This window comes from Panthera tigris, chromosome F3 (genome assembly GCF_018350195.1).
Source record: "Panthera tigris isolate Pti1 chromosome F3, P.tigris_Pti1_mat1.1, whole genome shotgun sequence".
NCBI classification, from domain to species: domain Eukaryota; kingdom Metazoa; phylum Chordata; class Mammalia; order Carnivora; family Felidae; genus Panthera; species Panthera tigris.
Window position 1 is genome coordinate 7,127,131 of NC_056678.1, and position 21,816 is coordinate 7,148,946.

The 21,816-nt window shown below is 37.6% G+C and overlaps 1 protein-coding gene across 17 annotated transcripts in view; it reads left to right on the forward strand.

The window, feature by feature from the left end:
- Window positions 1-21,816, forward strand: part of CEP170 (centrosomal protein 170) — a 127,585-nt gene that overhangs the window by 25,458 nt on the left and 80,311 nt on the right. For all 17 annotated transcript variants that reach the window (XR_006214222.1, XM_042976926.1, XM_042976931.1 and 14 more), the window contains exon 2: window positions 9,084-9,229. Coding sequence is in view for 16 of the 17 variants with exons in the window: in XM_042976926.1 (XP_042832860.1) it covers window positions 9,125-9,229 (105 nt within the window). In the remaining variant the exon portion in view is untranslated. The remainder of the gene's footprint in view (window positions 1-9,083; window positions 9,230-21,816) is intronic.

Genomic DNA, 21,816 nt, shown 5'->3' on the forward strand with positions numbered 1-21,816 from the left:
TTTTTTTTTTAACTGGAAATATCTTAATTGTGATTTCATTCTTAAAAGATAGTTTTACCAGATGCAGAATTCTTTGTTGACGGTCTTTTCCCTCCAGACTTTACAAATAACGCCATCCCACTGCTTTCTCGCCTCCACGGCTTATGAGAAATCAGCTCTTAATCTTATTAGGGATTCATTGTACATGACAAGTGTCTTTTTTTTGATGTTTTCAAAATTGTCTTTTTCTTTCAGTTTTGACAGTTTGAGTATAACTGAGTGTGGACCTGTGTGAGTTTATCCTGCTTGGAGTTTGTTGAGCTTCTTGGATGTGTAGATCTATATCTTTCCTCGGGCTTAGGAAGTTTTTTGCCCCTATTTCTTCCCCTTTTTTGGGACTCCTTTTCTGGGACTCCTGTAATGTATATGTTGGTATATTTGATGATACCCTACAGATCCTTCAGGCTCTGTTTATGTTATTACTTCATTTTTTCCTTTCTAATTCTCACAAATTGTCTTATCTTCAGATTTGCTGATCATATTTCTTCTTTCTGCTCAAATCTGTCAAACTTCTCTAGTGATTTTTTTCATTTTCTGTCATTTGTCTGTTATGCTCTTGGTTTTCTCATAGGTCATTTTAAGATTTCCCTTAGTTCTTTGTTATTTTATACATTTGAGACTGTTGATTTAATATCTTTGACTAATAATTAGAACATCCGGGCTTCTCAGGGGCGGTTTCTGTCCATTTTTAACCCCCGGCAAGTGAGCTTTCCTGTTGCTGCTCTATATGTATAATTTGAAAACTGAACTGGACAGTTGAAGTATTATATTGTGGTAAATGTGGCAATTTAATTATCACACTCCTTTGAGATTGCTGAATCTTTCTTGTTGAGGGCTGAAGCCAACTGTTACTTTTCCAAACTTTTGTGTATTCCTTGTTGTGTGTGGTCACTAAAGTTATGTTCTGTCATCTCTGTGGTCATCCAGTGACCTGATAAGGATTTCCTGAAATACCTGACTCCCAAAAGGGGAAAGAAAACGAAGCAACATGCACACACTGGCTATTTCCTTGAAAGATGCTTCAGCTCATAAGAGTTGAAGCAGCAGTGATGGTCAGCACAAAGGCTAAGTGATAAAAAGCAGCAATCAGCAGCCAGAGCGCACAATCCAGTGTTTGGATGACAAAGTCTTTATTATGTATCCTGGTTCCGGTGAGCCACACCAGAAATGCAAGAGGCTGTCCACAGGTGACTTCTTGCAGCTTTTGGAATGGGAAATGGGATGGCACCTGCTACCATGCGAAATACTGAAGTTTAGCAGCCTCTTCAAGCTAGACATCAGAGCCCCAAAAGAGTTACTTCAGATGGTTCTTAGGAGTTCAATAGTTGTTTAGGTGGAGGAATGGATTCGTGGAGCTTCCTATTCCTCCATTTTTTGTGGTATTCCTAAGTAGCTTTTATAGAATTTCTTACCAAGGTAGAAGTGCTATGCTTAACCAAGGAGACGAATACATAGAAACTGCAGATTGAACAGTGAAACCACCTAAACCATTTCGTTTAGTTCCTACAAGATCAGCAGGGTGTTTACTGTTTACATTGTGTTTATTGGGGAATATTGCAGGATTCTTCTATTGGAATCTGAACTGTTCCAGAGAGGAAAATAGTAAACTAATGATGTTGGCTCCCCACCCCCCTCCAAAAAGTGAGATTGCATTTTCTTCCATTGTACGATTTTCCAGTTGTTGGGGTCTTTGTTACAATAAGCTAAGAGCTTTACCTATAATTTTTAGTTCTGTAATATATAGCAGCCTTATGTCTCATTATACAAATAAATATTATCAAGAAAAGAGTAAATTGGGAATAAAGAGACAACTAAAACAAAAACCTCATTGGTATATTAATTCAAAAACTATTCAAGTGAGTGCATTAGACTGTGAATGTACTTACTAAAAGATACTGTATTTTAGTGAATTATACTCAGTGTGCATTATACTCATTGGTGAAACAAGTCAGCCCACATTTCTCAGTGACTTCAAACAACAATCATTTTTATTTTTTGCTCACGTACTGTTGTTCAGCTGGAGATTGGATGATATATGAGCGCCTGACTTCAAGTTGTACATGAGGCCCATGTCTGTTCCACATGTTTCTCATTCATTTTGAACCAATAGGCCAGCCAGGGCATGTTGGTTTTTCAGTGATTGCAGAGATTCAGGAGGGCAGGCCAACTGACCAAGCACATTTGAGCCTCTACTTGCCTCAGATCTACTAACCATCCTATTGGCCCAAACAAGTCATGAGTCAGAACCCAGAATTATGCTGTGGGAAATTATACCCACCTCTCATTGGAAGAGTTGCAGTCACAGGACAAAGGTTATAGTTTGTGGTAGAATTTGTGTAAGAGGGCCTGGGGCTCCAGTCTTCAAAACAGTCAGTGATTGGGGCACCTGGATGGTTCAGTCAGTTCAGTTAAGCATCCAACTTTGGCTCAGGTCATGATCTCCTACCTTATGAGCTCAAGACCCATGTCAGGCTCTGCTGACAGCTCGGATCCTGGAGCCTGCTTCGGAATCTGTGTCTCCCACTCTCTCTGCCCTTCCCCTGCTGTGCTCTGTCCTCCTCTCTCTCACACAAAAATAAACAAACATAAAAACTTTTTTTAAAAAAGTCAGCAATCCTGTATACTATTCAGACTTTTGATCCCAATGAAAACTATTCATGCTTTGAGAAAGTGTTGTAAGAATTTTAATCATTGATCTATTAAATTTACTTATCTAAAATTGAAATATGTATGAAATAAAGACTATAGCATTTTTAATTTTATGGGTAAGCCATAAGCCACATTATGTTGTCCTAATTTTTATTCTAAAATATTCCTTTAAGGGAATACTTTTAGGATGTTGACATAGAATATACTCCATAAATGTGGATTGGTTGGTTGATATTGTTCCAGTCATAAGTTATGACTTTAGGGTATTATTTGGCAGAAAAGATTAAGAGGAGAGGGAGAAAAGGAAATGAACATTACTTGAGTGCCTCTCATATGCCAAGTGTTATCAGATACTATTTCTGTGTCTCATTTTCTCTTTAGATATTGTCACTTTGGTTTTTTTCCTTTGTCTGAAGTTCAGAAACGTTTGTTGTTACTTTTTTTTTTTTGTCATTTTGGGTTTTTTTTTTTTTTTTTTTTGAGTCACCTAGAAAACATGAGGGACTAGGGTTTTAACTCAAAAAGTCTACTCCATCAATGAAACAGAGTAGAGAACCCAGAAATGGACCCACAAACGTATGGCCAACTAATCTTTGACAAAGCAGGAAAGAATATCCAATGGAATAAAGACAGTCTCTTCAGCAAGTGGTGCTGGGAAAATTGGACAGCGACATGCAGAAGAATGAACCTGGACCACTTTCTTACACCATACACAAAAATAAACTCAAAATGGATGAAAGACCTCAATGTAAGACAGGAAGCCATCAAAATCCTCAAGGAGAAAGCAGACAAAAACCTCTTTGATCTTGCCTGCAGCAACTTCTTACTCAACACGTCTCCAGAGGCAAGGGAAACAAAAGCAAAAATGAACTACTGGGACCTCATCAAAATAAAAAGCTTCTGCACAGCGAAGGAAACAATCAGCAAAACTAAAAGGCAAGCAATGGAATTGGAGAAGATATTTGCAAATGACGTATCAGATAAAGGGTTAGTATCCAAAATCTATAAAGAACTTATCAAACTCAACACCCAAAAAACAATCCAGTGAAGAAATGGGCGAAAGACATGAATAGACACTTGTCCAAGGAGGATATTGAGGTGGCCAACCAACACATGAAATAATGCTCCACAGCACTCATCATCAGGGAAATACAAATCAAAACAACAATGAGATACCACCTTACACCTGTCAGAATAGCTAACATTAACAATTCAGACAACGACAGATGTTGGCGAGGATGCGGAGAAAGAGGAGCTCTTTTGCATTGTTGGTGGCAATGCAAGCTGGTGCAGCCACTCTGGAAAACAGTATGGAGGTTCCTCAAAAAACTAAAAAATACAACTACCCTAAGACCCAGCAATTGCACTACTAGGTATTTATCCAAGGGATACAGGTGTGCTGTTTCGAAGGGACACATGCACCCACATGTTTATAGCAGCACTATCAACAATAGCCAATGTATGGAAAGAGCCCAGATGTCCATCAATGGATGAATGGATAAAGAAAATGTGGTATATATACAATGGAGTATTACTCGGCAATCAAAAAGAATGAAATCTTGCCATTTGCAACTACGTGGATGGAACTGGAGGGTATTCTGCTAAGTGAAATTAGTCAGAGAAAGACAAAAATCATATGACTTCACATATGAGGACTTTAAGAGACAAAAACAGATGAACGTAAGGAAAGGGAAACAAAAATAATATAAAAACAGGGAGGGGGACAAAACAGAAGAGACATAAATATGGAGAACAACTGAGGGCTGCTGGAGGGGTTGTGGGAGAGAGAATGGGCTAAATGGGTAAAGGGCATTAAGGAATCTACTCCTGAAATCATTGTTTCGCTATATGCTAACTAATTTGGATGCAAATTAAAAAAAAAAAAAGTCTACTCCAAAACACGTTTTTTTGGCTCATCCAGAAACTCTACAGAGAAATGTAACTGCTGTCACATCTGGTCAAGACCTTGAACATATTATCAAACCCAAAGTCTTCTTTCCCCCTCCCTTTTGAGGAATCTGAGCTGAAACCTATTTCTTGGTCATTGAGGAAGCTCTCAACCAGGTTTCAGTTTTATCCATGTGTTAAGTGTCAGTATTACTCTGTGAGTAGTAAAAGATCATTGGAATTGAAGGGCCACTGAGAAAGCTGTGTTATTGAAGGAGAGAGCCCTGTGTAAAAATTGAAAGGCCCAGTAGCTCTTTGTAATATCTCATTCCCACCCATTGTTGAGAAGCTAGAAGACTCAAGGCCATTGCGCCACTGCCAATGGATAAATACCCCTCATCTTGAGGATTATGTTTATTTTTGTTTTTCAGAAAGTATGTATTCTTTTAGGTACCTTTCAAGTGTCATTGAAAGTCAAAACAAAATATATTAAAAGCCATTATTTTTATATTATTTTATGTAGTTATGTACAGTTGATCCTTGGACAACGCACAGACTAGGAGTGCCAACCCCTGCACAGCCAAGTCCATGTATAACTTTTTTTTTTTTTTTAGAGCTTCTTTATTTATTTTGAGAGAGAGAGTGGGGGAGGGGCAGAGAGAGAGGGATAGAGAAAGAATCCCCAGAGGGCTCCACGCTGTTAGCACAGAGCCCTACCTGAGGCTGCAACTCACAAACCTTGAGATCATAACCTGAGCTGAAATCAAGAGTTGGATGCTTAACCGACTGAGCCGTCCAGGCACCCCAGAAGTCCATTTACAACTTTTAACTCCCTCCAAATGTAGCTATTAATAGCCTATTGTTGACCAGAAGCCTTATCAATAAGATAAATTATTAATATATATATTTTCATGTCACAGGTATCATATATTGTATTCTTACAATCAAGCTAGAGGGGTGCCTGGCTGGTTCAGTTGGTAGAACATGTGACTGTTGATCTCAGAGTTGTGAGGTTGAGTCTCATGTTGGGTGTACAGATTACTTAAAAAAAAAGCTAGATAAAATAATATTAAGAAAATCATAAGGAAGAGAAAATATGCTTACAGTACTGTATTTATCAAAAAATTCACATATGAGTGGATCCATTCAGTTCAATCTCATGGTTTTCAAGGGTCAACTGTAATTATTGTTGTATATTGTATTGTATCCTACAATACAATACATGTATTATGTATTTGTATATGATGTAATTGTGTTTGATATTATCTAAATACCTAAAACAGTGTTTTTGTAGCATATGAATAATGCTTATGTAAAACTTTGATTTTGAAAGTGTTATATTGTTCCCGTTGCCCATGTTTGGCTCTGGTGTGTGTGCCACTTATATGCTGTATTTAGATTGGAGGGGTTTTCTTGGGTAAATTTTTTTTGATTCTCTGTTGACTTGGCCAAGAAGTACATATGCAGTGCTAAATGCCTGTTTGTCAGAGAGTGGATGGATGAAAAACCAACCACATCTCCAACATGGAGTTAAGTGGATGGAAGATTAAAAATCCACATAAATTGACCATATCAAGGGATAAGCTGAAAGTGGAGTAAGGCTTGATTCTTTCAGCTTTACAGAAGGCTCTTTGCCTGTTTTGGTGAAACCCATTGTTTCATGTATATGTTGATAAATTTATAATATATGGGATGTACCTTCACATGAAGTTTTACATTTTATAGGATTTTGTTTTAATGTATAGATATATTTCTTATTGCAGAATGTTTCATTTCACTGTAGTTTGCTTCTAATTAAATTGTAACAATATGCCATTTCATGGAAAAAATATTTGCAAGTAGTAGTTTCATAAGAAAAAACTGTTGAGGGGCGCCTGGGTGGCTCAGTCGGTTAAGCGTCCGACTTCGGCTCAGGTCACGATCTCGCGGTCCGTGAGTTCGAGCCCCGCGTCGGGCTCTGGGCTGATGGCTCGGAGCCTGGAGCCTGCTTCCAGTTCTGTGTCTCCCTCTCTCTCTGCCCCTCCCCCGTTCATGCTCTGTCTCTCTCTGTTTCAAAAATAAATAAACGTTAAAAAAAAAAAATTTTAAAAAAAAGAAAAAACTGTTGAGTAGATACTATTATTATCACTGTTTCACAGAAGAGGAAACTAAGGGACATGAGATAAATAACTTGCCCAAGGTCAAGTGTTGGAACCAAGAGTCAGATTCTTGATCTGTTAGTCCGACTCCAAGATTTAGGTTCTAAATGACATCACCATGTTCTCTAGGATAGTAGTTCTCAAAGCTCAATCCACAGGCCTCTGGGAGTTCCTGAAACCATTTCAAAGGTCATGAGGTCAAAGCTATTTTAAAAATAATATCAAACATAATTGGCCTTTTATATTGTATTGACATTTGAGTTGCTAGTATAAAAAGAGTGGTGGGTAAAGCTGCTGGCTTCTAGCAGAGATCTAGGTATTAGCACCAAATTATACTAACAGTAATTTACCGCCATGCACGTGCAGTTAAGGGAGGAGAAAAAACCAGTTTCACTTAAGAATGCCTTTGATAGGGGCACCTGGGTGGCTCAGTCAGTTAAGCAGCTGACTTCAGCTCAGGTCATGATCTCATGGTCTGTGAGTTCGAGCCCTGTTTCGGGCTCTGTGCTGACAGCTCGGAGCCTGGAGGCTGCTTCAGATTCTGTGTCTCCCTTTCTCTCTGCCCCTCCCCTGCTTGCACTCTGTCTCTCTCTGTCTCTCAAAAATAATAAACACTAAAAAAAATTTTTTTTAAATGTCCTTGATCAAGTGGTAAAAATGGAAGTCACATCTTTTTAATATTCTGTAGAAGTAATTGGAAGCACATGTAAAACACTTATATTGAATTCCAAAGTACCATGGTTGTCTCAAGGAAAAGCATTTGTGCCGTTGTTTGAGTTGTGAACTGCACTACAGGCTTGTTTCATGGACCACCTTGTTACTTGAAACAATGACTGACAGATTAATGGTTTTGTACACTTGAGTGTTTGGCAAACAAAGTAAGCCTGTCACCTCCAAAGAAAAGAATTGGTAGTAGTTTTTTGCCAATAAGATTTGAGCTTTCAAGAGAAAATTAGAATTTTAGAAACCTTGGTTCTGCCACCATGAGCCTCACAGGTACCCAGTACTTGACTTTTCTGAGAAGGTGAGATGGGTGATAAAGTTAGCAGATGAGATGTTTTAATAATAAAGTGAACATGTTAACCTTTGGGAGACTGTGTAACTCAGGGACAGTGTTCCCAAGATCCCTTCAGAGCTGAAGATGGGTATTTACATAACACACTATAAAAGTGTTAAGATTTCATATTACAAATAAATTTCAAGAAACTACCATTATTGAAGTTTTGATATTAATATCAAAATTAACACTACAGTTATTTGAGAAGACTATTAAATTACATTTCCCTTTTCTAACTATCTGAATGAAGTCAGGCCTTTAAATATTTCAAGTTCAACAGTGTGCTGACAACAGATTGAATGCAGAGCAAATGCAAAAATCTATTATGCTAGACATTAAAAAGATTTTTTTAATGAAAAAGATTTTTCATTAAAATGTTAATTTATTATAAATGAATTAATAAATTTTAGTTGCTCAGGTTTCATTGTTTTTATATGGTAAATATTAATATATATAATCCACATAAACAAAATGCTCTTTGGGTTTTTGTTTTTTTTTTTTTTTAAGAGAACAAAAGCCTAAGAATTGGTGCTGTAGAAAAATGTACTAAGAAAGTGAAGTACATGTGAGGAGAGAAATTGAAATTGCATCTTTCTGAAAGTTCTTTTGGTGGTTACACTTAGTTGACTAAGAGCAATTTCTTTAGTTTTTATTGTTCTTAATTAGATCTCAGATGTATTCAAATGAACTTAGTCTTTCTTTCTCAAGTCATAAGTTAGACATTTAAGTGTATAATGCTCCTAGTGTTTACTAAGGTTAACGTGATAATAAGGTGATCATTTACTTGAGGATTAGACCTTTATTATAAGCTGTGCTCAGAGCCTTTCAGGAGTATGATAAATGTTTATTACTTGACTACTTAATTGCATAATGTCTTTCTTTTAAAAAAATTTATTTTAATGTTTGTTTAATTTTGAGAGAGAAAGTGCGCACGTGCAGGCATGCATGAGTGGGGGAGGGGCAGAGAGCAAGGGAGACACCGAATCCGAAGCAGGCTCTGGGCTGGGCTCCGAGAGCCCAATGGAGCGTTCGAACCCACAAACCCGTGATTGAGCTCAGACACTCAACCGACTGAGCCACCCAGGCACCCTTTGTCTGTCTTCTTAATTGAACTCTTCACGGAGTCTGTGGACTTAAATTACTAACGAGAATTTGGTAGATGTGCCATGTCTGAGGGCCTCTGGATGGTCTGTTTACTTACAGTAGGAGCAGGTGAAGAACCAAGTTCTATTCTTAGGCCTGCTTGAAGGGTTTGGTGAATCGATACCAAAGCTAAATATCTGAATGTATGTTTTTCTTGAATATCTCTGCAGGATGACGTAGCTTTGCCGAAGACTTAGAAGCTAAGCAGAAAATGAGCTTAACATCCTGGTTTTTGGTGAGCAGTGGAGGCACTCGCCACAGGCTGCCACGAGAAATGATTTTTGTTGGAAGAGATGACTGTGAGCTCATGTTGCAGGTAATTGCATCAAACTTTTGTGCCTCCGCTCAAAACCCGGGACTGGTATAAAATGTGTCCACTCAGAACCTGGGACTGTGTATAAAATGTGTCCACTCAGAACCTGGGACTGGTATAAAATGTTTTTCTGTTCCATTGGAAAACAACACTACATGGATTTGAACTTTCTGACCCTTCCTCTTTTAGCTCCACCTATCAGTTTAATTCATTTTTTCCCTCTTGAATCCTCTAAAAATAAGTTGTAAGTCTTGGGGAATGTATTTTCAAAAGTGAGAGCTCAGAGTAGAGTTTATTCTTAAGTAAGAAGTTTCACATTATATACTTCAAAAATAAGACTTGTAAATAATTCATAAAATTAGCATAGCATGAAGTAAAACTGAATTTTAATCACAGATGTTTCAACAACACTGAAAGTAGTTTCTCTGTTTCTTTTAGAGATGTTCATTGAGATACCTTTCAGTAGTTTGAGCATAATTAAAGATTGTTGGTTATTTACTGCATTATGTATAAAGGAGTTACTTTTAAAACATACTTTGAAGATATCTTTGAGTAAAGTAATTAGCAAAAGAATTGATCTCCAGAGTTTTGAGAATTTGGTTATTTTAATAAGTCCTGGTACTTTTTTTTTTTTTTTTTTTTTTTTTTAACATTTATTTATTTTTGAGAGACAGAGAGAGACAGAGCACAAGTAGGGGAGGGGCAGAGAGAGGGAGACACAGAATCTGGAGCAGGCTGAACTGTCAACACAGAGCCCGACACAGGGCTCAAATCCACAAACTGCAAGATTATGACCTGAGCTGAAGTCGGACGCTTAACCGACTGAGCCACCCAGGCACCCCAATAAGTCCTGGTACTTTTGAATAAAGTCTTATCCTCTTATTCTTCCTCCTTTTTTTTTTTTTTTTTTTTTGTTAAAAGCCTTAAGCAAATACTTAGAATAGAAATGTTTATTCTGTTAGCCCATTGGTTCTTAACTGGGGCAATCCTGTCTTCCCCTGCCCAAAGGACATTTGACAATATCTAGAGACATTTTGATTGTTACAAGTGATGGGAGGTTGGAGGTGGTTGCTATTGACATTTAGTAGGTAGAGACCAAGAAGCCAAGTGTGCTGCTAAGCATCCTACAATGTACAGCATACTTTCCCCACTCCCCCCACCCCAACACACACTGCAAGGAAGTATGTGGCCCCGAATGTCTGCAGTGCTGAGATTGAGAAACCCTGCATTTTCCCTAGAAAAATCAAACTTGCATGTGTTTGTATACATGTTTATTTTAAAATTAGGGAACTTACTTTATAGTTTGAAGCAATAAAAGTAAAGCCACCATACAGCTATGTTAGTTTGGTATGTAAATGCAGTATGTAAGTATGGCATATGAGTAAGTTGCATATATAATGACACCTCAAACAAATTCACTGCGAGAAATAGAATAATACAGAGATCTGCTTCTCAGTGAGATGGAGTGTTGAGAGTGGCAACTGAGAAAAAGGCAGTGGTGATTCTGTTTGGATAAAGGCCTCCTGGAACTGGGCCATATCTTAGGTTCAAGTAGGGGGAGCTCATTTATCAGAGAATGGAAGTGGTGCCTTCTATGTGGCATCTCTATCAGCCAGCCAAGAAATGTGGGAATGGTTGTTCCGGAGCTTCCTACATTGAGATAAGGAATATGAAGAGACGTGACTGACAAGGTCATAGTTTTCCTGGACTATGTATAACAAATGGAAGTTGTCTGACAGTAAGTGAGGTGGGCAGAGAAAGCTCTGAGTCCAAGGAGACCAAGGTGGGTTCCAGTTCACAGGACACAGTATCAGAGTGGAAAGAGTTACACAGAGAAGGAACTTTGCAGAGGTAATCCCTGAGTATGAGGTTGAGTACTGATCGCATACAAGTGAGGAAACTAACCAAAGGCAGTGGGGAAAAAACACTCAAAAGGATTAGAGATAACAGTGTGGGACACTAATAGGGTAAGGAATGGTGCCTGTCTTAACAGCCAGACTGGAAAACCTTCTGAGTCACACACAGGGCATTGATCTCTACCCCCTCAGTAGTGGGGAGTCGTTTACCATAGACTGAGTTCTAGCCTCATCTAAATCTTAAAAACAGTACCCAAAAGGGTCACACTCTTTTCAAGTAATTTAACTGTGTCCCATAACAAAGTTCAAGAATATGTATAGGAACACAGAAATATTTAACACCCTCAAAAGGCAAAATCTGTGGTGTCTGGCATGCAATAAAAAATCACCAGTCTTGTAAAGAAGCAGGGAAGTGTGGCCCATTATAAAGACTGATGATAAAAGATGTTTTGTTTCTGAAGAGTTTGGCTAAGTTTAGCAAAGTCTGACAAAATAAAAAAAAAAGTAGTAAAACGGTAAAATCTTGAAGAAGATTTCAAAACTTATTATTATAAGCTAGCGTCGCTGGCTTTTATAAAGGTAGACATATAGACAAGTGGAATAGAATAGAGAGTCCAGAAATAAACCCCTATGTATCTGTAGCTGTTGTGGTTTGAGTTGTGGCCCCTCAAAAAGGTATATTAAAGTCCTAAACTTCCATACCTATGAATGTGACCTTATTTGGAAATAGAGTCTTTGGGGATATAACCAAGTTAAGATAAAGTCATTAGGGTAGACTCTAATCCAGTATGACCTCGTATCCTTATAAGGAAAGGAAAAGACAGACACAAAAGGAAAATAGCTATGTAAAGATAGAAACAGAGATTAGAGTTATGCTACCAGAATCCAAGGAACACCTGAGTCTACCAGAAGCTGGAAGAGGCAAGGAAAAATAAGATCCTCCCCTAGAAGTGTTGGAAGAAGTATGGCCCTACCAACACCTTGACTTTAGACTTTTATTTGTTTATTTATTTTTAATTTTTTAAATGTTTATTTTTGAGATGAGAGAGCGAGCAAGCGGGGAAGGAGCAGAGAGGGGGACAGAGGATCTGAAGGAGGCTCTGTGCTGACAGCAGAGAGCTCAATGCAGGGCTCAATCTCACAAACCGTGAGATCATGACCTGAGCCAAGGTCGGATGCTTAACCAGCTGAACCACCCAGGCACCCCTGATTTTAGACTTTTAGAGTCCAGGCTATGAGAGAATTAACTTGTGTTGTTTTAAGCCACCTAGGCACCTAGTTTGTTATGGTACTCCTAGGACACCATTACGATGGCAATTGAGTTTTTAGAAGGCTGTTAAGTTTATTCAGTGGAGCTAAGAATGACTATGGCAGAGGAAGCTTGGGACAGCTGGATTTCCACATACAAAAGAATGAAGTTGGACCCTTGCTGCATACCACATGTAAAAATTAACTCAAAATGGATCAATGACCTAAATATAAGAGATAAAGCCATAAAACTCACAGAAGAAAACATAGGGATACGTCATCATGACCTTGAATATGGCAGTGGAATCTTAGGTATGACACCATAGCACCAGCAACAAAAGAAAAAGGTAAATTAGACTTCATTAAAATTAAAAACTTGTGTATATAAGGATAATTGCCAAGAGAGTGAAAAGACAACTGGCAGAATGGGAGAAAATATTTGCAAAACTATATATCTTATAAAGATTTAATATCCGGAGTATATGAAGAATTCTTACAACTCAACAACAGAAAGCAGCCAACTTAAAAAATGAGCGAAAGACTTTACTGGTCATTTCTTAGAAGAAGATACAATAATGCTCAATAAACACGTGAAAAGAAGATGCTCGACATCGTTCATCATTGAGAAATGCAGATCAAAACCTCAGTGAGTTACCACTTCACATCTGTTAAGCTGGCTATAATTTTGTTACAAGAGGAAAATGGGCACCTCGGGTGGCTCAGTCTGTTGAGCGTCCAGCTCTTGATTTCAGTTCAGGTCATGATCTCACGGTTTGTGGGTTCAAGCCCTGCATCAGGCTCTGAGCTGGGCGTGGATCTTGCATAAGATTCTCTTTCCCCCCCCTCTCTTTGCCCTTCCCCCCACTGTCTGTCTGTCTCTCTCTGTCTCCTCAAAATAAATAAATTTAAAAAAAAAAGGAAAATGTTGGTGAAGATGCAGAGAAATTGAAATTCTTACATGTCGCTGGTGGGAATGTAAAATGGTGTCAGTGCTGCAGAAAATAGTGCTTCCTCAAAAAGCCGAACATAAAATTTCCACGTGACCAGCAGTTCCACTTTTATATATATACCCACAGTAATTGAAAGCAAGGTCTCTGGGCTCCTGGGTGGCTCAGTTGGTTAAGTGTCCAACTCTTGATTTCAGCTCAGGTCATGACCTTATGGGTCCTGAGATCGAGCCCAGTGTTCAGGCTCCATGCTGAATGTGGCACCTGCTTGGGATTCTTTCTCTCCCACGGTCTCTGCCCCTCCTTCTCTCATGCAAGCGTGCACTCTCTAGAAATAAACTTTTTTTTTTTTTTAAAAGCAAAGTTTCAAACAGATACTTGTATGAATTATACGTACATTATTCACAGTAGCGAAAAGGTGAAAACAACCCAAGTGTCCAGGCACAAATGAATGGATGAAATGCAGTGTATACATCCACTGGATTATTCATCTGTAACAAGGAATGAAGTTCTCATATATGCTGTAACATAAATGAACCTTGAAAATCTTATGCTAAGTGAAATAAGCCAGACACAAAGGGCAAACACTACATGATCATTTCTTTGAAAATAGCTAGAATAGGCAAATTTACAGACATAGGATGAGTTAGAAGCTACCAGTGGCTGGGGGAAAGAAGATTAGGGAGTTCTTAGGAGTTTCTGTTTGAGGTGATAAAAATTTTTTGGAAATAGATAGTGGTGCATAACATTGTGAATTTAATTAATGCCACTGAATTGTACACTTACAAATGGTTAAGATGGCAAATATTATGCTTTATATATATATAAATTTATATATATATATATATATATATATATATATATATATATCACCATAATGAAAAAAGGAAATCGATGGCAATAGAATTTTAAAATATCTTTGAATTGATACATTTGATTCATACTGCCTTTATAACAAATTTAAAACAAAAATCAGTATTATTTTAATGAGTAGAACCAATATCACAGTATTATAAAGTCAAAAGTTTAAAGAACATTTTTATTTAAATTTATAAATGTGATATGGGCATCTATCCTATTTATGACTGTTTTTGTTTATGCTTTATTTTTTAAATAGAATGTAAAAGAGATGAGAGATCTCCATGATCAGGCAGGGCAAAGAAACAGTTTTGAACCGTTCCTCAGTCTCCACCCCTAAAGATAACTTCTGCCCTTTATCTGATAGTAGCACACTGGTTTTAGCGCTGTTCTCGACTCTGTGTATTCTCTGAAAGAGATCCAGGAAGAGATTGGCATGCTGGTCATTTGCTAGTCTGAATCAATGCTACATATTAATAGTCCTCTTCCTAGCACTGAAAGACATACGTGGAAGTAAGAACAAATATTTGCAAATTGTATTTAGTTTTTAACTGATTTAATGTTAATTTAATCTTTCCTAGTATAGGAGTAAAATGATACTTAAAATCTTTTATGTCATTTCTGAAAAATGGACTATAGTGGTAGAAAAGTGAAGAATTTTGTATTTATACATGCAAAATATATTTGTTTTAAAAGATTAGTGCTGTAGAATTGATGAAATTATGTTTTCCTTTTAAAGGCCTGACATAGCTTGAATGGTTCTGCATTGGTTAGGTCAGTCAGTGTGGTAATTAAAATTGTTAGTAGTGCAAATAGCTAATATTTGATTGCTTTTTAATGAATAAATAAGAGTTCTTTAAAAATTTGGTCGACCTAAGTCTGCATTTATGGTTTTAAGCCCTCCATTTTTAATGTACAGGAAATCACTTGTTAAATTTTAGAATCTCTGCCTCTGAATAATTTTAAGTAATTTCTTACATGTAAAGATTTCAACTACAACTAGATTTGCTGGCATTAAAAAAAATACTTTGATGATAATATGGCTTAAACCCAGTGCAGAAGAGAAATAAATGATCTATAAGGTTAAATGATCTGTTTGATTGTAATTAATTTTTTTTGTTATTTTATGACAAAAAATAAAGATTTTTGAGTTTTATATTTTTTGTTACTTCATCTCATTCCAAAAAATGTACTCTAAAGAATATGATCATCCAGAAGAAAATGTGCCTGGATACTGAAGAGTAGGTAATTACACAAAAGATTCTGGATGAGTTTTCTCACTTAGCTTGGAAGCTTCCAGCAAATTATGCAGACTTGCTGTGCCTGTCTCTGGCTGTAGACAGATGATTGTGCTCTTTCGTAAGACATATTATGCAAGATGAATCTTGCATAGCCATGGATGAAAAGCCATAAAGTATAATTTATTAGATAAAAATTATGCTTTGGAGCAACACATGAATATCACTATTAACAGTACATTCTATTTAAATAGTACTTTCTATTTCTCATTGTTCATTTATGTGATTTTTAGATGTTGCTCTCAACAGTTTTCTAAAAGATACAGTCATCCCCATTTTTACAGATGGTAAAATCAAGATTTGGAAAGAGTTGGTCACTGGGCCAGTATCATACAACCATTAAGTCATGGAAGCTGGTGTTAGAACCTTTATCATTTTGGCTCGAAAATCAAATGACCTTTCTCTTCCACCACTTAGCAGCTACTGCGTGTGTGTGTGTGTGTGTGTGTGTGTGTGTGTGTGTGTGTAACCTAAAAAGGACTTAATAACTTAATTCTTCTAGTAAACATGTTCAAACACTTCTTGCAACATATGGTATACTTCTAAGTACAAATAAAGTTGCATTTTAAAAAGTTTGTTACCTAAATTCTAATTTTACCGTCATAAAAATTTTTTAATTTTTCTTTTAATGTTTATTTTTGAGAGAGACAGAGTGTGAGCAGGGGAGGGGCAGAGAGAGGGGGAGACACAGAATCTGACGCAGGCTTCAGGCTCTGAGCTGTCAGCACAGATCTTGACGCTGGGCTCGAATTCACGAACTCTGAGATCATGACCTGAGTCAAAGTTGGACGCTTAACCAACTGAGCCACCCAGGTGCCCCATCTTCATAAAATTTTTAATTGCACCAAATGATTGAATTTTGCTCTGTTTTGAGAAATACCGTCATACTAACTGAAATAGCAAAATTACATTTGACTTACTATTTTAATGTTTTAACTTTCACACTGGTGTAAGAACAGTTTCCAGGAGGGTAATGGTATGTTTTAAAGATCATAGGTAACATATTTTCAAAATATGTCTTTTGGAGCACATAGCAAAGGATAAATCACTATTTATTATTCTGATTGTAAAAATGCAGTTGGGTTTTTAAAGAGTCTTTCAGTCACAGTGCCTTTTTTTTTTTTTTTTTTTTTTTGATGAAACAGCAAAACTGTATTTGATTGTTGGATATGAAATTTACTGTCGCATAATTAAAAGGGACTGCTTCAGAGAAAGAAGCATAAAAATAAAATGTGATTTTTTTAATATGAAATTTATTGTCAAGTTGGTTTCCATACAACACCCAGTGCTCATACCAACAGGTGTCCTCCTCAATGCCCATCACCCACTTTCCCCTCTCCCCCACCCCCCATCAACCCTCAGTTTGTTCTCAGTTTTTAAGAGTCTCTTATGGTTTGCCTCCTTCCCTCACTGTAACTTTTTTTTCCCCCTTCCCCTCCCCCATGGTCTTCTGTTAAGTTTCTCAGGATCCACTTAAGAGTGAAAACATACGGTATCTGTCTTTCTCTGTATGACTTACTTCACTTAGCATAACACTCTCCACTTCCATCCACATTGCTACAAAGGGCCATATTTCATTCTTTCTCATTGCCACGTAGTACTCCATTGTGTATATAAACCACAATTTCTTTATCCATTCGTCAGTTGATGGACATTTAGGCTCTTTCCATAATTTGGCTATTGTGTTGAGAGTGCTGCTGTAAACATTGGGGTACAAGTGCCCCTATGCATCAGTACTCCTGTATCCCTTGGGTAAATTCCTAGCAGTGCTATTGCTGGGTCATAGGGTAGGTCTATTTTTAATTTTCTGAGGAACCTCCACACTGCTTTCCAGAGTGGCTGCACCAGTTTGCATTCGCACCAACAGTGCAAGAGGGTTCCCGTTTCTCCACATCCTCACCAGCATCTATAGTCTCCTGATTTGTTCATTTTGGCCACTCTGACTGGCATGAGGTGGTATCTGAGTGTGGTTTTGAGTTGTATTTCCCTGATGAGGAGTGACGTTGAGCATCTTTTCATGTGCCTGTTGGCCATTCGGATGTCTTCTTTAGAGAAGTGTCTAGTCATGTCTTCTGCCCATTTGTTCACTGGATTATTTGTTTTTCGGGTGCGGAGTTTGGTGAGTTCTTCATATATTTTGGATACTAGCCCTTTGTCTGATACAGCCACAGTGTCTTTAAAAAATACTTTAAAACAGTGATGACACACCATGGCCATCTTTCTTTTTCTCTTCAGGTTTTTTTAGTCTGTGTGTCCATGTATGTCTGTGTTTTTCTTAAATGTTTTAATAGGAAAAATAAATAATACAAGAAGTAATAATAATGTTAAAAAATAACCATTTCATATCCAAAGCATATGTGACACATATTAGGTGGTCATTGGTGCCACTTCATGTTAGCTTTTAGGTAGAGATTTGCTTTTTATTGTGCCTGGCCTAGAATTGTGTTTTTGTGTTTTTAGTTGGTTTGATAACAGGCTTTTTGTTGTTTGTTTTTTATTTTGTTTTGTTTTGTTTTTGCAGAAAAGGAAATATTTCTTAAACAAATGAAACCATATTATTACTTCATTTTTATACTCATTTTCCAAAATTTCCTGGTTTTATAATTATCTTGTCTGGGGGCCAGAATTTTGTTGTGACTGCTTTGGTTCTGTTGTTTAAAGCTACCCAGTTTGTAGGTTTCTTAAAATTTGGTCTGATCTTTGTAAGTTCAGTACTTTTGATATTTTAATCTCTAAGAAAATTTTTCTACCTTCATTCTTTATGAAGTGAGATTGGCTAAACAGCATGTATTTTCTTTCTAATAAACCTTTCCTGAGCACCTACAATGCACTAGGCCCTATGCTGGCTTCCAAGGGATCAGTGCATATCCCAGGCAGGGTCTCCCTGTCCTTGAGGGCTTATTGTCTAGTAGAAGGAGATGTGCATGTAAACAAATATAGACGTTACGACATAGAATGTTGATGTGGGATGCACAAAAGACAGATTAATCAGTCCCTACCTGCAAGGACATAAGATGAGAAGTGTGGAAAGAACTCATGGAGGAAATGGCTTGAGCTGAATCTTAAAAGATGAATAAATGGTTTCTGGAAGGTTTAGAGTATGATGGAGTCCATGGTATTAAAGACAGCATGACCATGTTCAGTGTCTGTTTAGGTAATTAAAATAGTTCCTTATAATTTATGTATAGAATATGAAGGCAAACATTTGGAAGTTAAAAGAGACCAGACCTTGGAGGGCATGTGCTGAATTAAAGCTTATATGTTTCACCTTAACCAGCAAGTACACTTAGGAGGTTTTGCACAGGGAAATACTGCCTTTTTAAATGTCTCCCTGTTATGTCTTTGAAACCTTACAAACAAACCTGTGAGATTAGTCTATCTTCTTTATAGATGACTCAACAAAGATTAGTCATTTACCAAGGTCACACAGCTGCCAGATGTTGTGACCTGTTCTTTTGGACTCCAGCACCTGCTCTTTAAACTATCACTCTACATTCATTACTGCTAAGGAACTGGAGCTTGGAATCGGTGGAAGCACTTAGGAGGTGATAATAATCTAGAAAGTGAGGCAAAGTTCAAGAGAAGAGAGAATTCTTTGAAATGAAAAGACAACAGAGCGCTAGCGGGAAGTTAGGATGTGCTTTCTAGTTATATAGTGAGGGACGGGGAGAAAAAGAGTTTCAGATCTATTGTTTTTGGCATAGAAATGAATATAATAGAGGTACAGAAGATGCACTTTTGGGGAATAAGATAATGAGTTTGAGGTTCTGAAGGGACATCCAGATTGAGATATTCAGTAGAAAGCAGGAAATAAATATGTGAAGCAGAGCCAGAGTAGTCTGGGCAGAAGGTAGAGGTTTAGTAGAGTTTTGAGCATGAAGAGGTAGCGGAAGCCAGGGGGAGCTGTATTACAGAAAGGGAGGTAAAGTCGGGGTGACGGGTGGTTGCGTGGGAGAAAAGGAAGGGTCGGAGTATTAGATGTCCTGCTGCAGTCAGAGAACTGAGGTAGCATACTCGTCAATTATTGTAAATAAGTGAGGGAACTGGAAGAATAGAGGAATGTAGTCCTAGAGAAAAATACTGCAGTTTAGATTCCAGAGATAGAATCAGTTTTGTAGAAGGTCTAAGCAACGGGAGCAGTATGCCAGGATAGGGTATGGAGTTTGGTTGTGGAAGTCAAGAAGGCCAGATTTTTATATGGGTTGTCTACATAGATGTTGAAAATCAGTCACGATGAAGTAGGAGTTTGTACAAAGAGAAAGACTGAACCGTAACTCCCAAACTTCAGTCAGAAAGTGAGAATGAGGGCTTCATGTGACTCTTGATCTTGGGGTCATAGAGTTCAAGCCCCACTTTGGGGGTACAGTTTACTCAAAACAAAGAGTGACCACAGATGATTGCAGCAACCTAGGAAGGGTGTGTGTGTGTGTGTGTGTGTGTGTGTGTGTGTGTGTGTGTGTGTATGTATGGAAATATATAGTATGTATATATACTTGTATTTATATTTATAGGTGCATAACAAGAACTTCAAAAAAGGAAAGGGCTTTTCCCCTTCAGGGGGAAAGTAATGGCCAAAAGCCACAGTGTAAACTGTGTGAATTCATTCTGTGTCTCTGAATTCAGCAGAATGGTGGATTTGGGAGGACAGCATCCACTTTAAAGGAATGCTGTAGAAATAGTGTTCTCAGGGGGAAAACCAGATTTCAGTTAAAGGAAGGAAGTAGGAGGTAAATATCTGTGAGAGCTTGAGAATGAAGAGTTTCCGGTAAGGCGGATTCTCAGCAGCAATGCAAAGCCTTGGGAAGAGAGTCTTTCTAGACAGTGAAAATCAAGAGGGAGGAGGCACACTCTTCTGGATATTACCTATAAGGAGATAGTGACTAGAGGGTCTTGATTTTTGTTTTTTTTTTACTGAGGTGTAATTGAGTTACAACATTATTAGTTTAAAGTGAACTGCAATAATCATATGTATATAGTGAGAAGCGATCACCGTAGTAAGTGTAATTAATATTAGTTCCCCTACAAAGCTGCAGAAAAAATTTGTTTGCTTGTGATAAGGAGGCTTGCATTCTTATTGGAGGCTTAAAGTGACAAGAATAACAGAACTGGTAAAAATTGACAATCTTTGCAGTTTATGCCTGATCAGCTAAGACTTTCCCGTTAGAATCAGAAACTCGATGAAGTTACAGTCTTTGTTAGGATTTAAATTATATGCTTCTGAGATACTATTGGATTTTCATTGAGATAGCCAAATGGGTTGTGAAAATTAAGTTGTAACACACCTTCTCCTGGCTAGTTTAATCTAGAGAAAATGAGAATATGATTATCTGGAAATGAAAATGGGTTAATTAATACTTAAGTGGTTAGATGTAAAAAGCAAACCTTTCTTATTCCTTCAGTTTTTCTTGACCACTCACTTAGATGTATTCTCTATAATCTTGGCTTTTTGCTGAATTTCTTTGATGGGTACTGAAACACACTGGCACCTTGAAGACAGTGGATAACCAAAAACAGGAATGTTTTGTTTTGCTTTCTTTCCTTGGCTGTTACTTTTTAAAGAGTTACACAAATGGGAATGACTTGTTCTGTTTTATGATAACTCTAGCCTTAAGTTTGTAAGACCAATCTTCTCAAAGAGTTACTACCCTATTTACTAAGTTGCTTTTTCTGATCCCACATAACATCCTCACTCCTTCACCCCCCAACTCCAAAGTTGGTGTCTCAACTCAGTGCACTCTGTCGTTTTCTTATGTCTTAAGTTGGCTCTATGTTGTGTAGGAGGCATTCTTGCACTTACCAACCCCCATAAACATTTTGAGGGCAAGATGTATATCAGATTCAAGATTTCCAGGTTTCTGGCAAGTTGTTGACTTAGTCAAGTGGCCTCTCCTAATTATCTCCTCCTTAAACCATTTTGTTCTCCTTCTCTCTGGTCCGTGTTGACCACTTCCCTCCAAAGCTGTGACGACTCCCTGGCTCCATGCGCAGCCATTTGGCTTGTTTTCCATATCTAACCGTAACTTCCCTTCCCTGTATGATTTTTCTTTTCTCTGCTCTCATTTAAATTTCCCCCCATGAATTTCAGTACACCGTGCTAAGACTTGAGCTCCTACTATTTTCTTCCTCACAGAGATTATTTATGATGGATGTTTCATTCATATTTATTAAGAGCCTACATATACCTGAAATCTCAGTTGCCTTACAGCATGTGATTTTTATCGTTAGACTAATTCAACTTGGTAAATCCGCAATATGGAGGAATTATTTTCCTAATGGTGCCACATTTCTTTTTGTCACCCTAATAACTGAATTTAGGACTTCATTAAACAGAGCAACGATTTAAAACACAACAGTAAAAACTAAAAGTTTAAGTAACTTTTAGA